The sequence below is a fragment of the Sceloporus occidentalis genome, unplaced genomic scaffold (genome assembly GCF_023333645.1).
Source record: "Sceloporus occidentalis isolate IW3139 unplaced genomic scaffold, rSceOcc1.0.p SCAF_8, whole genome shotgun sequence".
Classification (NCBI taxonomy): Eukaryota; Metazoa; Chordata; class Lepidosauria; order Squamata; family Phrynosomatidae; genus Sceloporus; species Sceloporus occidentalis.
The window spans coordinates 18,189,729-18,206,045 of record NW_028316988.1 but is presented as its reverse complement, the minus strand read 5'-3'; the positions used below and the strand labels follow the sequence as shown (position 1 = coordinate 18,206,045).

The following is a 16,317-nucleotide window of genomic DNA, read 5'->3' as shown; positions in this document are numbered from 1 at the left end:
TGTGCCCCACACACCTGAGCTCCAGTAAGTAGTGTTGTCAGATCTGAAGGCCTAGTTTTTATGGGTCACTCCAGGCAGGAGACAAAGGCGGCGATTCTCTGGTTTTGCAAGGCCAACTCTGAGCCAGAGGAAACGGTTTTGTTCAGATTTCAGTTTGGAGAGCATCAGCTTCCTACAGTTTGCAAGGTTTGATTGGTTGCCACAACTTGCAAACACTCTCCGGGGGATCTTTGCATTTACTCATGTAAAAGTCTAGAAATTTTAGTCAAAAAATTGACCCCAAAAACCAGGGTTGACTTATCCACAGGTCAATGTTAGTACTGTACTTTAACTCTTATTTTTTAAAAAGAGCTATCCTCTGGTGAAAGGCAAGAGCATAATCTGTTTTGGAAGCACTGACCGCTCCTCTGTTCTCTCATCCATCCAGCCTTTAGTATAAGCACAGTTATGACTGCTGGGATTTTGTAAGTTCTTTGGCATCATTTTCTTTTGCATCATCCTTTAGATCCTTTGTTACATGGCCCTAAATTTTACCCTCAACTTACCCATGGGTCATATCAAAACCTGCCCTCGACTTATATATGAAATTGATTTATTGTCAAGTATATATGGTACTTATTTAGCTTCCTCCTTTCCTGCTAGGTATTCTGACAAATTTTTAATGATGGCCATTGAGGGACAAGGCAGGAGGAAAGATGTTGCCTAAAGTCAAGGTGAATAGATAACCATATGAATGGTCATGGGAGTGTTGGAATATAGCATGGGAACCAGAAAAGAGATGTGATGAACTGGCCAAGTTAGCTAGTGTTATAATGTGTGTAGTGTGCCAGGACAGAGAGTCAGCATGACATAGTGGTTTCAGCATTGGACTATGACTCTGGAGACAAGGGTTCAAATCCTAGCTTGGTTATATAAACCCACTGAGTGACCTTAGGCTAGTCACACTCTCTCAGCCTCAGGGGAAGGCCCTGGCCAACCTCCTCTGAACAAATCTTGCCTAGGCAACCCCATGACTTAAGGTTACCATAAGTCGGAAACAACTTGGAGGCACATCCACCAGTGGTGCAGCTTTATATGGTCTCTGTGCCCCAAATGCAGAAGGAAAAGCAAGACTCTCGAGAGGAGAAGCGTCTCCAAAAGGCCAGACGGACGCAGACAGTAGCGCATATCACTGCAACTCGGTCAGAGCCCAAAACCACAGGGCAAGTTTCTCATCCTCCTGCCTGCCTCGCATTCCTTCTCCCTTCTTCATCTGAACAGCTGTCTTGAAAAGGATGCTAAGAATCTGAGCACGGTTCCAAGGAAAAGATATTAGTCCCAAGGAAGGAGAAAAGCAGGAGGCTTGTAATAAAGTTGTTTTTCTTTCTTTCTTTCTTTCTTTCTTTCTTTCTTTCTTTCTTTCTTTAACAATCATAATAAAAATTGAGAGAAATAGTTGGCCAGGGGACTTGCCATCCACAGCAGTGCAATGGGGTGTGTGTGTTTTGTGTGTGTGTGTGTGTTTCAGCACCTCTGTACATAGAGTGCTGAGTTGAAACAGGCTGGTCAAAAAGGACTGATCAGAACCTAAACTGAGTACTTTCTGATGTCATTTGTGGTTGGTGGGGAAAGATTTCCAGTCATTTAACAACAAGAACAAGAAGACAGTCTCCACTGCCACATCTTTATTAGGCTTTGGAAATAATAAATAAATAAATTTAAGGGGGAAATTGGGGCTGACATTTGCATGGAAAAGACATTGAGCTCAGCACCAGGACCAGAAATAAATAATGGTGAGTAACAAAGATAGAGCCAGTGTGGCGTAATGGTTTGAATGTTGGACTATGACTCTGGAGACCAAGGATTGATTCCCAGCTCGGCCATGAAACCCACTGAATGACGTTGGGTAAGTCACATGCTCTCAGCCTCAGGGGAAGGCAATGGCAAATCTCTTTTGAACAAATCTTGACAAGAAAACCCCATGATAAGTTCACTTTAGGAAACAACTTTAAGGCACCCAACAACAATAACAAAGCTGAAGAGGAGCACATCAGAGGCAGAGATAGAGTTGCCAGTTTAGGATCATCTCTGAGGTTTCCAGGCCAAAACCTGAGATATATGGATGGTCTCTGGTGTTAACATTAAGAGTATGAAGTAAAGGAGAGTGTGCATGATGTAGTGGTTTGAGTCTTGGGCTAAGACTAGAGACCAGGGTTTAGATCCTTACTCAGCAATGGATGATCTTGGACATGTCATGCTCTCTCAGTCTCAGAAGGCGGCAAAGGCCATTCCCCTCTGAACAAATCTGGCCAAGAAAACAACCATGGGTTGGAAATGACTGGAAAGCACACAACTACAACAACAACAACAACTTGTCTTCCAGATGATTCACTTCAGCCAGCAAACTGTTTGGAGATAGCATTTACTCACAGTCAACCAGTGAGGTCCAAAATACAGAAACAGTTACGCTCAACAGTTTGCTGTTGTTCTCGAAGGGGTGGTGGAGTATTATTCACATGAAGGGCTTGAAGTGGCAATAGGGCACCCAAGAAGGTAAAAGGTCTGGAAACCAAAACTAGGAGTGGGCAGATTCTTTCCCTTCCAAACAGGTTCAGACAAAAGCCAACTGCTGCAGCCTGTCCTAGCTTGTCCACTCTTCCTCATTAATAACCTTTGCAAATTTGGCCACACTCTGGTGTTGGTTGGCCACACACGTCCCACTTCTCATCTGCAAAATATTGCAGGGTGTGCATAATCCATCTCTCTTATCTCCAGTCCCCATTATATCCACCACACACCTGTCCTAAATGTGAGCAGTTTGCTAGGAAAGGTTGTCCATGAGATGCTGTTGAATCATCATGGAGTTGGAAGAGACCCCAAGGGCCACCCAGTCCAACCCCATTCTACCATGCAGGAAGACACAGTCAAAGCACCTACGACAGATGGTTATCCAACCTCTGTTTAACGACCTCCATCACACTCTCTTTTCCTTTAGCTTGAATCCATTGCTCCATGTCCTAGTCTCTGGAGCAGCAGAAAACAAGCTTGTTCCCTGCTCAATATGACATCCCTTCAAATATTTAAACAGGACTATCATATCACCTCTTGGCCACATCATTACTTTCGCCATCATCATCAGTGCAAGAATAGAAATCCGCGCTCATGCATTCAGGAACCAGCGGATGAGTTCAAACTGCCTCTCACTCATGCACACCGAGTTCTATTTACAAACCTATCAAACTCCAAATGGGCAAGTTTGGGGGGAGATTTCTGAATGAGCCATTTGTCCTGTTGGTCTTTGTAATGGCTTGCCAAAAGACCGCAAGGACAGCCTGCCTGTGCGTATTTGCATCTCACATGCCAGCCGTCAGCTGTGCGCCACCACACTTGTGGCCTTCTACCGACACCTGTCATGATGACTGCAATGGGAGAGCCATTTGGGCATTTAAACTTTAATACACACTCCCCCAAATTTCACCCCAACCAGCTGTCTTGTTTGGAGGACACAAGAACCAGAGAAACTGGGAGCCCCACTGCAACTCGGTGTTCTCCAGATCTCTCTGAGATTTGCTCCTTCTCCTTTTCCTTCTCTTTCTCCTTCTTCTTTTCCTTCTCAGCTGTCTCTTCCCCAGCAAAAGCATCGTCCTCCTTCCAATGGGTTCTCTGGTTGCCAAGTTGCTCCTGCCAACAGTCAGCAGCCTGGCTTTCCTCCCGACAATCAGCATTGCAGCCAAGAGGCAATTCCACATGGAAGCCATGGTCTATTTCTTCACCATGTTCTTTGTATCGGTAAGAATCTCATTTCCACCTCCTCCTGACCCACCTCCCCAACCAACTCCCATTCCCAATTATCTTCTTATGATAAGAGATCTTTTTAAGTGGGGCAGGAGAGGGAGAGAATTGACTGTGTTTATCGTATGTATATTTTAGATATGCATAAAAAATCTTAAAGCTGGACTCCTTTTTCATGATCTTTTGGCCCTAGGGCTGCTATATCTCGGGGTCAGGTCCAGAGACTTCAGTTTTCAGGAGCCATTTCCAGGCAGGAGATGAGAATGCAAATTCTCCAGTTTTGTGAGAAGAAAGGGCTTGGTGCAAATCTCCAGCTCAGCTACAAAAGCAGCAGCTTGCTATATTTTTCCACGGCTTAACTGATTTGTTGATGCCACTTGCAAAGACTCGCCAGGGAGGGACTCTACTGACTTAATACTTTATCACATGGGGGAAAGCGGGGCTTTAAACTAACATTATCCCAGGAAAATTGCATGAGCGTGGTGAAAATTTTCACACAAGTTGCGATTAAAGAGGCAATGATCAGGTAATAACCAGCAACAAATTATTCACAAGATCACAGGATTTTCACGGGGTAATGTCCATTTAAACCCCTGATTTTCCCTGTGTGATAAAGTTCTAGTTTGCATCTTCCTTGTGCCAGGACTCATCCTCTGCTCTGCTCTGCATCCTTCTTCTGCTTAGAAGCAAACAGGCTAGATGAAGTATTCCTCATCCCACCTCCCTAAGGCTGCTGCCACACTGCAGAATAAATGCAGTATAAGAATGCTTTGACTGCCATGGCCCTGTCCTAGAGAATCCTGGGATCTATAGGCATTCTCTAACTAGCTCACCCCAGACAGACTCCTGATTCTGGGTTCACGCTTTTTCTTCTTGCGGCAGAATTCAAAGATATAGCTGTGTTAGTCTGCAGAATCAGTATATAGAGAGATCTTGGACCACCTTTGGGACTAACTGAAAGAAAGAAGTTGGCTTCTGAATTACTTCCTCCATCTGAGTTACTTCCTCAGATGCATTTGGTGGAATGGAAAGCCAGGGACAGACCTATATATGCCCTTGGTATGTGAGAATGTCAATTTAGATTCGAAATCCTTTGGGTATGGAAATGAAATGGCAAGTCCAATTTTTTTTTTCTTCTTGCTGTTTCGTATATATTTCTAACCCTGTGATTTTGTATTTCACAACCGGTCGGGTTTTCCTTGACAAAATTTGCTCTCATGTCCAGCTGGGCCTCCAGCTGCATATTAAAATGAATAGAATTGAGGGTGGAGAGAAAGGAAGAGAGATGCAGCTGCTGGTAACCTTTCGGCCAGGTTCTTCTGCGGCTGTGGCTGTGACCCAAGGGAAAGTAGCCCCATCTCTGCTTCCAGCCTACAGTCCTCCTCCTCCTCTTTCTTTTCCCCAACAGGAAATTCTTCAGACCAGCGAAAGCACGTGGAACCCCAGACAAGGGCTCCTGCAACAGCCAGAAACATCTGTGCATATAGTCTGCCTCCCTCCTTTGCGTTACCAGATTTCTCAGTTATCCACTCTTTGCCGCTCATACACACCCATAGCCTCCAACGTTTCACAGATGCAAACCTGGACAAGCGGGGCTGACCGACATCAGAGTGGGGTCAAGAGGGCAAAAGTTATGAATGAGGAAAGACATGCGAGCTAAGAAAGGTTGCAGCAGTTTGCTTTTGCCCAAGCCTACCGGGGAAGAGGGGAAGATTCGACTCCCTCCTCTCCCCTTGTCCATGCAAACTGCTTTTACAATTCAAACTTCCATTTGAAGTAAGCAATACAAGCCATATAATCTTGCAAACACAGGACTGTGGCTTCTTTGAATGAGTCCACCTGTAGTTTTGTTCTTCTCTTTTTCCACTGCCTTCCACATTACCAACAATTATTCTCTAAGTTTCTCCTTCATTTTTTCGTCCTACACATTTTCCCCTATGCCTTTGTATGTGCTTTTATCCATGTTTGGGTGCTATTCTGTTGGCGGCTTACACAAGCATCAGTCCTCCTACCAAACTGGTTGGATATTTTTCTCTAGTGTATTCATTGCAAGGTTGCGGGACTGGAGCTGTGTAATGCGGCACCATTGCAAATGGATGTGCATTATGCATGGATGTGCATGCTAATTTGGATTACGTGTGCATTCTGCTTGCATTAAAGTGTTTCTGACTTACAGCAACCCTATCATGGGTTTTCTTGGCAAGCTTTGTTCAGGGGAGGTTTGCCATTACCTTCCCTGAGGCTGAGAGAATGTGACTTGCCCAAAGTCACCCACCGGGTTTCATGGCCGAACTGGGAATCAAACCTGGTCTTCAGAGTTGTAGTCCAACACTCAAACCACAAAAATCCATATAGCCATAACCAAATGACTTTTAAGCTTTCTTAATTAAGACTAACAAGAGAGCTGTGACCCGTCAAATAAAACCTTCGATGTAACAAGCAATCTTTCAGAATGTCTAAAATGTTAGCAAATGATATTAACAAGGACAAGAACAGTAAGAATCCTCTGCCTTCACTTGGCTCCTGAATCCTGGCTTTGCTTCCAGACTTCAGCAGACTTTAACAAGCAAGCAGGATAAAATATGGCTTTGGGGGCTAGAACGAAACGTCCTCTGCAAGAACACTGATCCTGTAATGCTGGGACCGGACCACCGGCTCTGACGTCTGCATTGACTCCAGTCCAAAGAGGTCGTCTGCAGCAAGCAAAAGCCTCGGACGTCCCATTCTAAACTTTATATGCTCCTGCATGCCCTCCAACTGTCCCAACATGGCAGGGAAAGTCCCAAATAATCCTCTGCCATCCCACTTTCCAAGCAACTTTTAAAATGTCCTGGTTCCTCTCGCCTCCTCCCACTTTCAGTCTCCAGCTGGATTGTTTCTGCAGTGTGTTTTGGACCTCAGTTCAACATAGAAAAGCAGCAGGGAGGAAAGAGAGGAAGGAGGAGAATATTGCCCTTCCCAGTTAGCTCAGGCAAAAGCAAACTGCTGTGGATTCTCCTAACTTTTGCCATCCTGACCACACTGCAATGTTGCAATGTTGCAACACATGTACTGGTTTTCATCTTGAAATGTTGGAGGATGTGTATTTTCATTTGCAAAAGCAGTTTGCACTCAGTTGACTCAGCAGCAGGGAGGGGAAAAAGAGGGGAAATCTTGCCTTTCCCAGTAGACTCAAGCAAAAGCAAACTGCATGCAGCCTCTTCCAGCTTGTAGTGTTATTGGTCTTTTTACTGCTGTTTTTATACAGCTAGTGGTTTCTTTTATTGCAATTTTGAAGTTACAGAAACAATATATTAATTAAAGCAACTCTTATCCATTCGATTGCTTCAATATAACTTTTGAGAAAGGCAGGAAAACTTTGCTAGTGGCTTTTAAAGTGGTTTTAACTGTTGCTACATTTAAAACCCCATGATAGGTTCGCCTTAGGGTCTCCATAAGTCGGAAACAACTTGAAGGTACACAACAACAACAACAACAACAACAACAAGCATTTAATATGTTCCTGTTTAGTTGAAATTATATATTTTTTTAATCTGGAAGTGTTTGCAATTGTTTCTTTTGTACACTCCCTAAGATCTTATGACAAAGGGCATGACTGAAGTGCATGTATCTATCTACCTATCTATCTATCTATCTATACAAAATACTGGCCAGAAATAAGAAAATGGACTAAGCAAATATACAAATGATTTCCCAACAGATTTACCATGCGTGCGACGGACCTGGTTTAGCCATTCTCTGTTTCATGCAATACGATCTCCTGGAGTATTTCAGCATTTATGGGACCGCTTTATCCATGTGGGTGTCACTGATAGGTAAGGAATTCAATGGATCTCTCTTGGAGGAGAGCTGCAATGCTGAGATATATTTGGAGTGCTAAGGATCATGGTTGCAGCTGAAGAAAGCTAGCTGTAACAAAAAGTAATATGGGAGAACATTTCTCTTCTTTTCAGAGAGAGATTGGTTTTCTCAAGAACCGTCTGAGGAATCATCTAAACTTACAGTGATCCCCAAACTTTGGTCTTCCAGATGTTTTGGACTTCATCTCCCAAAATCCTTGACAGCTGGCCAAGCTGTCTTGGGGCTTCTAGGAGCTGAACTCCAAAACAACTGGGTGACCAGTGTTTGGGAATCACAGACCTAAAGACAGGAGGAAGGAGGAAAACATCTCTCTTGTTCTTGCCACCTTGTGAAGCACTGCGGGCATATTAGTAAGGCAATACAGGGATGGCCAGGAATTGCATATGCACCTTGCCAGCCGTAAAAGACTGGGAAGTTGGTGCGATAGATGATACAGTAGAAAAGTAGAACTGCGTAGCTTGGTTGCTGAGAGATGGTGAATCTCAGCCACATGAGATAGTATCCAAAGGGAGCCAAGAACAAGCCAAGGCTGTTCAAGAACAGTTCCCTGTTGTAATTCCTCATCGCACTAGAGATCACTTGTTACCCAAAGAAAGCCAGGGAGACTGGGAGGTCCCCACCAACTGTTTCAACATCTTTAAATGTTCAGGGAATTGCTTAGCTCAAGGAGACCAGACTCCCATAGTTCGCAGCAGCTGCTACCCAGTAATGTTTACAATTTTACAAACCCTACATATTCCTGGCACTATTGAATACATGGGGATTGTGAATACAAAATTGGTTACAAACATGCTCCCAGAGTATTCTGGCCCCAAATTCTCCTCGAAATCACCTCTTACTTTGCAAGGTTTTGGCTCTTTCCTCAGTGATAACGGATGGCTGCCTTCTCAAGCAGTCCCTGTTCATCACCCATCTCCACTGCTTGGGTCAGAATAAGGTGCCCAGCAACATTATCAACTCTGGGCACCTTGTTCTGACTTCAGAGCAACTCATGCCCATAACAGCGGCACCGGGCAATTTGCAGGGATTGAAAGTGAAAAGGCAGCCATCATTGTTGCTGAAACCCTACAGCAATTGGTGAGTTGTTTAAATGTGGATTAGGGGAAGAAGCCCCAAATTGGGAGCAGGCATCATGAAGACGGCCTGGCCCCAATTCAGGGGTTTGCTCCTACGTCTTATAAGCAAGATGCAGTGCACTCAGGGGGAGCTTGGGGTAAATTATCCATGTAGACAAAGCATTCATAAATGTGAATTCCAGGAATTATTTTTTCAGAATTATTTCCCAAAACACTTAAGAATGTGCAAATAACAGGCAAAAGCAGCTCAAAAACAGGTGTTCTCCTATAGCAGGGGGTAAACTACGGAACTGATTTGTCCTCGCATACAAGGATGGAATAGTCAACCATTTACCTGCCAAGTATACACACAATCCCCACAGTGCAATAATGGACCTGCTTATTTGGAATTAAATCTAATTTCATTTGGGCTTGGCTCCCAGGTTGAAACAAACGGACCTACAAACCATTCTGTACCTGACCTCCTTGAACGTTTCGGTACAGCAGGCACGCTGTTGAAATTAATACCAGATTAGGCCACTCGAAGAAAGCCTGCGATCCAAGGACACCGAAGTTGTGGTGTCTGTCTGGGACGTGAAGAAAACCATGTCGCTTGCAAAGTGTTGAATGCACACGTGTGCGCAGGCAGCCCGAATATTATGGGCTCATTTCCCAGGACTGCAAATCCAGCCACGCCGCAGCTGCGTGAGCGAGAAATGCAGTCAAGCAGCCCACCGGGAACCATAACTTTTATCAGCGATTACCCCATTCTCCGCTCAACGACAGCTTCCAATAATTCATAGCCCCATTGACGAAGTGTGAGTTTGCACACCATGGGCAGGTGCCTGAGGCTGAGAAGCAACCTTGGCCCGTTCTTGAGCCACAGTTTAAAACATCCCAGAAGATAACCAGATGATCAGGAGGTAGGATGATGAGAATTTTTCTTCCATGTTTATTTAAACCTGAAATCTCTTTATCATTGTCCTTTACAACCAAAACTGAAGTTCTTAGGCAATGACATCCTTTTAAAAATAAGCTAGGGATGGTGGTAGACAATGACCAGAAAACTTTGGGTGTGTAAGTACAGTCGGCCCTCTGTATCCATGGATGTTTTTCCCACAGACTCAACTATCCATGGCTTGAGAATATTTTATTATAAATTCCAATAAGTAAACCTTGGTTTTGCCATTTTATATCAGGGACACCATTTTACTATGCCATTGTATATAATGGGACTTGAGCACCCACAGATTTTGGTACCCATGGGGGTTCCTGGAACCAAACCCCCAACAGATACCAAGCTCCCACTGTACCCTTACAGAAGAGGTTGGACATTTTTTTGTCCCATCCACAACATTCACATTTAGTTTAAGGTTGCCAAAATGGAGTTGTACATGGACACTCATTGTGCATGCGTCTGTATGCACATTTGGTTGTGCACTCAGCTGCGCATTTGGGGTATTGCTTCAGTTGTACAATGCTGCCATTTAACCCAAGGGCAGCGCTTAACTCTGCACATGGAGATGTACACTCCGCAAATGTAGGATGCTTTGAAGTTCTTCAACATTTTGCACTTAGGTGCAAAATGTGGTCAACATTGCAAAAGTGATTAATGACAAAGAACACACAAGCTAGCAGAGGCTTCAGCCATTTGTGTTTGTCTGATTCTAAAAAGAAGGGCAAGATTTCACCTCTTTTGCTCATTAATGCTGAATTATAACTGAGTGCAAACTGCTTTGGAGCTCTGAACTAAATTTGCAGCAACTGAAATAACCTAAGAGCGGGAGGAAGAGTGCTAAACCAGGACCTTTTAAAAGCTCCTTTAAAGGCTCCCCAGATCCTTTATCATTGATTGTCTATTATTTTGATTGTAAATTAAATCACATTAAACATTAATTTAAAAAATTAATGGCCAACAAAATAAATAAATAAATTTTCTCCCTCAAAAAACCCTACAATACGTAAGTCAGAGTCGATCTGAAGTCACATAAAAGGTAATGGCAACCTTTACCTGTAAGCCATAAAGAACGCTTACAACTATTCTTTGTACAAAATAATGCTTGGCACCCAAAAAGTATATCATGCTTTACCTCCTCTGTGGTTTGCCTTATTTAGCCCTGGCAGAGTTTGATGAACCAAAGCGGTCGACCTTTGTGATGTTCGGAGTACTCACCATAGCGGTCAGGATCTACCATGACCGGTGGGGATACGGCGTCTATTCCGGACCCATTGGAACAGCTGTCCTCATGATAACAGTGAAATGGGTAAGGTCTTAGTGTGGGCACACTCAGTCTAAGATGAGATCCAAGGAGAATTCTGAGAGCCAGTTAGTTTCCACCAGTTACAACATACAAATACAATACATCGCAATATGCCACGGTGAAAGAAGTGGGAATGGTTTATTGGTGTCAGTGGCTGACATTTTCCCCTTAAGATGGTGTCAGTGGCTACACATTTTTCTGTTTGAATGAGAGTATGACAGGAGGCAGGGCATTTGGCAGCCAGGGAGAGGAACACCATCATGGCTCCATGACCTGCAACATTTCAGATATGGAAACCAGAACACATGTGGCTAGGTGACATCCCAGCACAGTCAAGATAGCAAAAGTTACAAATGAGAAAGAACACATAAGTTGGAAGAGGATGCAGCAGTTTGCTTTCATCTGCAGTTACTGGGAAATGCAAAATTGTGCCGAGTTAAGTCCAAACTCCTTTTGCCCTAGTTTGGACTCAGTTGCCGCAATGTAAGTAAGCTGAGGACAAAGGAAGAAAGTGGGAGGAGGAGAGAGAAACTAGGACATTTTAAAAGCAGCTGGGAATGTGGAATGGCAGAGGATTAATGAGAACTGTCCCTCTCAAATTGGAACAGTTGAAGGAGGTATGTGACGACATTGGTGGTGGCAATAGCAACACAAAAGGAAAGGCCAGAGGAAGAAAAATGCCAAAACAGAGGGAGAGAAACCCCAGACAGAACTGGAAGTTCTCACCAGACAGCATTTGACTCAGTCCTAGCATTGGGACATTTAGTTTAGGCCAAAGGTACAAAAAGAAAATTTGGAAGAAAGGAAGAGTTTTGGTACAAAAAGGAAAAGATCTCCAACGGGGTGGAAGAGTTTGGACATCTCTCTGGCTTTGGGGGACCCATCATGGGAGAAAAGAAGAAGATATTTATGTATTTGTTTGCTAATTGTTTTGGAATAGCTGTTTGTGGACAGAAGCTCTCATCGGCTGTTGTCTCTTTCCAGTTGCAGAAGATGAAAGAGAAGAAAGGGCTGTATCCAGACAAAAGTGTCTACACCCAGCAGGTTGGGCCCGGCTTCTGCTTCGGAGCTCTTGCTTTGATGCTGAGGTTCTTTTTCGAGGTATGTTTGCTCTATTTAAAATGGCATGGTGGTTCAAATGTGGGACTATGGCTCTGGAAACCAGGATTCAATTCCCAACTTGGCCATGATTTAATTATATTGCATGGATGATAAAAACCCAGGGTTTCTGGAGCCACCAAGGCGGTGGAAAGGGGGCATGGGAAAACAACAATGTTCCTTTGAGGCCATGTTGGACTCATCCACATCACAAGTTGACAACTCCATCCTCGTATCCTGTCTTGATGAATTACTCCTTCCTGTTTAGCTAGTGAGATAAGATTTGTTGTTGTGTGCCTTCAAAGTCATTTCCGACCTACGGAAACCCTAAGGCGAACCTATCATGGGTTTTGTTTTTGGGGGGGGCTGAGAGTGTGTGACTCACCCAAGGTCACCCAATGGGTTTCCATGGCTGAGCAGCGAATCGAACCCTGATCTCCAGGTTCATAGTCCAATGTTCAAACCATTACAACACACTGGCTCACACTGGAGGCAGAATGTTGTTGTTGTTGCATGCCTTCAACTCATTTCTGACCTATGGGAACACTAAGGTGAATCGAACCCTTATCTCCAGGATCGTAGTCCAATGCTCTTGTTCAGAGGAGGTTAGCCATTGCCTTCCCATGAGGCTAAGTACCATTTAATCTAGTCTGCTTGGTTCTAGGCAGAAGGTGAATGCAGAGCAGTGTGGAAGGTGAGTTCTGGCACTCAAGCAATTGGGAGAGAAGGAAGAAACTAACAATTTTCCCCTTGTTTCACCTCACTTAGAAACAGCCCCTTTAGCTAAGGGTCCGCTCTTAATTTCCAAACAGAGAAATATATTTTCTCAACATTGCCTTTTCTCTTTCTCTTTGTGAACATGTGTATTTCTTTGAATCAAAATATGTGCCCAGTCATCTTGATATCTAGGGAACTCACCAGCATCTGTCCCTAGCTCTCAGGTTTTTGCCTGGAAACCTCAAATTTTGGGAAGACCCTAAACTGGCAATTCTAGATCGGGAAGATCAAGCCAATGCCTCTAGCCTGAAGAGGATTTTTTTTGTGGGGGAGAGACTGATGCTGATCCTAGCCAACTTAAATTCATTAATAATGCAATTGTGGGGAAAACGTCTTCCCACTCAAAAAAAGAAAACATGCACATCATTAGCAAGAGATTAGTCAAAACCAGAAGGCATTCCACAATTGTAACAAGGAAAAGTTGCAAATCTTCCGATTCCTGGATGAACCCACCGCTGTCCTCAGCAGCCTAGGAGCAGCGCTACCATTTTAGGTAAGAGGTCCTGAGATTCCTAGCACACAGGCCTGGTTCAAAAGTGTTTTGCAATTGAGTCACCCACAGTCCGCACACTGCTGACGTGGGCCTCATACTCCACTTTCTCCAGTCAGGGATGGCACTCAGCCCGCTGCTGAAAAAAGTAACGCAACCTCCCCTTCCCAGCCCCACATTAATGTCCCATTTGTCACTTCCCTCCCTGTCAAGTTCTTTCCATGACTCTATGGCAAAGCCAAAGGCATCTGGGGAGGAGTGGAAGGTGACAAACAGATGCCTTGGCATGCCCTGAGCTTCCTGGTCACCCTCAATAGGAGTGTTTGTGGGTTCTTGTTGATGTCGTTTCATTGGAGGAGAGATTAGGAGGTTGTCGCTAATGGGATCATTATGTTTTTGTATTTGTGCCTGCACCTTCAAATTGCCTCCTGGCTTGTGGCAATCCTATAAATTTCAGCAGGTTTTCGTAAGCAAGGAAGACTCATAACTTTAGGAATCTGTAGCTGTGTTGCAGAAATGCAATTCAATGCAAATGAAATGAATTGTGAAGATGCACATCTGGGCACTGCCAAAAGTGCTTCAATGCACAACATGCGCTTCTGAGGCACATGAGGTGTTCCTGTTGTGCCCCAGCACTTCCTAGCCAGTGTCCAGATGTCCATTGGGGCCCATTGTGCCATGGATGTGCCCAACACACTGCAATATCGCAGCAGCCCCCTCGTGAATATGGACATTGCAAAACTATTCAATTCAATTTTGCCCACACATGCAAAGGGCCATTTCCAAAGATGTCAGTCCCAAGCACAATGTCAGCAAACCATAATCATAAACAACTCTATTCTTACATCAGTTGCTCTTTCCTCTTCCAGGAATGGGATTACACTTATGTCCACAGCTTCTACCACTGTGCCTTGGCCATGTCTTTTGTCCTGCTCCTGCCCAAAGTGAACAAGAAAGCCGGGAACGGTGGTGCTCCTGCGAAGCTGGACTGCTCAACGCTTTGCTGTTGTGTTTGAAGGTGGGGAAAGGAAGCAGCCCACCAGCTACAGAGACTCTGAGCATGTTGCCTTCACTGTGTGTATGTCTGGTGCCATCCTGCAGAATGTGTGATCATGATAACCAGTTCCACTGGATTGTGGTTTCACCAATGGTGCCGCTGGTGAGATCCTGTACTGTTGTAGCCTCTCAGCTCTGGATCTTTGGTTTGGTTTGGGGTTTTTTGAGGCCTGTTTGGAATGGCGAGAATGGATTGTCACTGGCTTTTAATGGTGGTCGCAAGACATGATTTTTTAGTCAAAATTGATAGGCGAATTGATCATCAATTGATACATGTCAGGGGATTGAACTGGATGGCCCTTGTGGTCTCTTCCAACTCTATGATTCTAAACATCTTCTGGTCTGTTGCAATACTAAGCTAAGGCTTAATACCAACATTCCTGGTATAGAATAGGAACTGTCCTACCCAAAGTCCAGTGCGCTGCCACATACCTTCCAACTGTCTCGATATGGCAGATACAATCCCGATTAATCCTCTGTCATCCTGCTTTTCCAGATATATTCAAAATGTCCTAGTTTCTCTCTTGTCCCTCTCACTTTCCCCCTTTGCAAACTGAGTGCGAAGGGCAAAAGTAGTTTCTGGAGTGGACTGGAAAGGATGGGCGGAATTTCATCCTTCCCAGTCGGCTCAGGCAAAAGCAAACTGCTGCCGCCTCTCCTTTGTTTGCTCTTCCTCACTCACAACGCTTGTCATCTTGGCTCCCCTTCATGTTGCTTGGCCATACCTGTCCCAGTCTCCATCTGTGAAATGTTGGAGAATAAACTGCCATTCCTTGAATGGTATAGCCCCCCTGGAGCTCCCTACTTCTTTCCCAGACAATGCAGGAGACCACAGCAAAACCATGTGGCTTGCCCAGGTCCCCTCTACAAATCCTGGGATTATTATTTTGTTGTGGCACCAGAGCACTCTGAGAGAGGTGGCTAAATAGCAAGGCCTTGAAATGTGGTCAGAAGAGATTCAGCCAAAGCCAAGGCTCCAGGTAGAGGTGGCTGAAAAATCCTACCGCTGATTCATTTTCGGAGAATCCAGAATGGGATGCAGACTCAAAAGGAGGCCTCAGATCAGAAAGGATGCTGAGGGCCAAGAGGAAGCGTGTGCCAGACAGGCTGCATCCACAACTGGCAGTTACCCCTGTGCTAATAAATCAGACATTCAGGAATCGCTGTTCCAAAATAACTGGCGATGTAAAAGGACCCGTTTCTCATTATTTTCCACTCTAAACTGAAAGTTCTTGTTTTCCCCTCCTCTTGGGACAGGATCGTCTGAGCACCTGTGAACTAGAGTTTGGAAAGAACATTATTATAAGTAAGTATTAGGAGAAAGGTGGGATATTATTATTATTATTATTATTATTATTATTTGATCATGTATATCCCACCTTTCTAAAAACATTAGGACCTCAAGGCAGCTTTTGTCGTTGTTGTGTGCCTTAAGTCGTTTCTGATTTATGGCGATCCACAAGTAAACTTACCCTGGGGTTTTCTTGGCAAGATTTGTTCAGAGGGGGTTTGTCATTGCCTTTGCCAGAGGTTGAGAGAATGGTCACCCAGTGGGTTTCATGGCCTAGCTGGGAATCGAACCCTGGACTCCGAAGTCATAGTCCACGGTTCAAACCGCTATGTCGCAGAATGTTAAAACCAGAGCAGATTAAAAACGTACAGTAGCATCAGTAAAAATATATAACATTCTTTATTAAAGGCAATCAAACAACCTGTAAAATTAAAATCACTTCAAAATGCATTAAAAGGCAGTCTATAAAAAGGCTGAGAGAGTGTGGCTTGCCCAAGATCCCTTGAGTTTCTGTGGCTGAGCTGAGATTCAAACCCTGGTCTCCAGAGTCCTAGTCCAACGCTCAAACCCAGGCACCACTTTGAACTCAGTTTGTAGCAATTGAGGCAAGCTGAGGACAGCGGGGGAAAGTGATAGGAGGAGAGATCAACCGGGACA

At 44.4% G+C, this 16,317-nt stretch overlaps 1 protein-coding gene across 1 annotated transcript; it reads left to right on the top strand.

The window, feature by feature from the left end:
* Nucleotides 1-3,475: 3,475 nt before the first annotated feature.
* Nucleotides 3,476-14,628, top strand: LOC149308095 (protein myomaker). The gene is made up of 5 exons (XM_089537015.1): nucleotides 3,476-3,768; nucleotides 7,472-7,586; nucleotides 10,803-10,951; nucleotides 11,933-12,049; nucleotides 14,183-14,628. Exons 1-5 carry the CDS (start codon nucleotides 3,634-3,636, stop codon nucleotides 14,327-14,329), a joined length of 663 nt encoding a protein of 220 aa, XP_089393141.1. The 5' UTR covers nucleotides 3,476-3,633; the 3' UTR covers nucleotides 14,330-14,628.
* Nucleotides 14,629-16,317: the final 1,689 nt, after the last annotated feature.

Coding starts and splice junctions, on each gene's coding strand:
- LOC149308095 (XM_089537015.1), top strand. CDS start 3,634: ATGGGTTCTCTGGTTGCCAAGTTGCTCCTGCCAACAGTCAGCAGCCTG. Junction 3,769..7,471: donor TCACCATGTTCTTTGTATCG/GTAAGAATCTCA, acceptor ATTTCCCAACAG/ATTTACCATGCGTGCGACGG. Junction 12,050..14,182: donor TGCTGAGGTTCTTTTTCGAG/GTATGTTTGCTC, acceptor TTCCTCTTCCAG/GAATGGGATTACACTTATGT.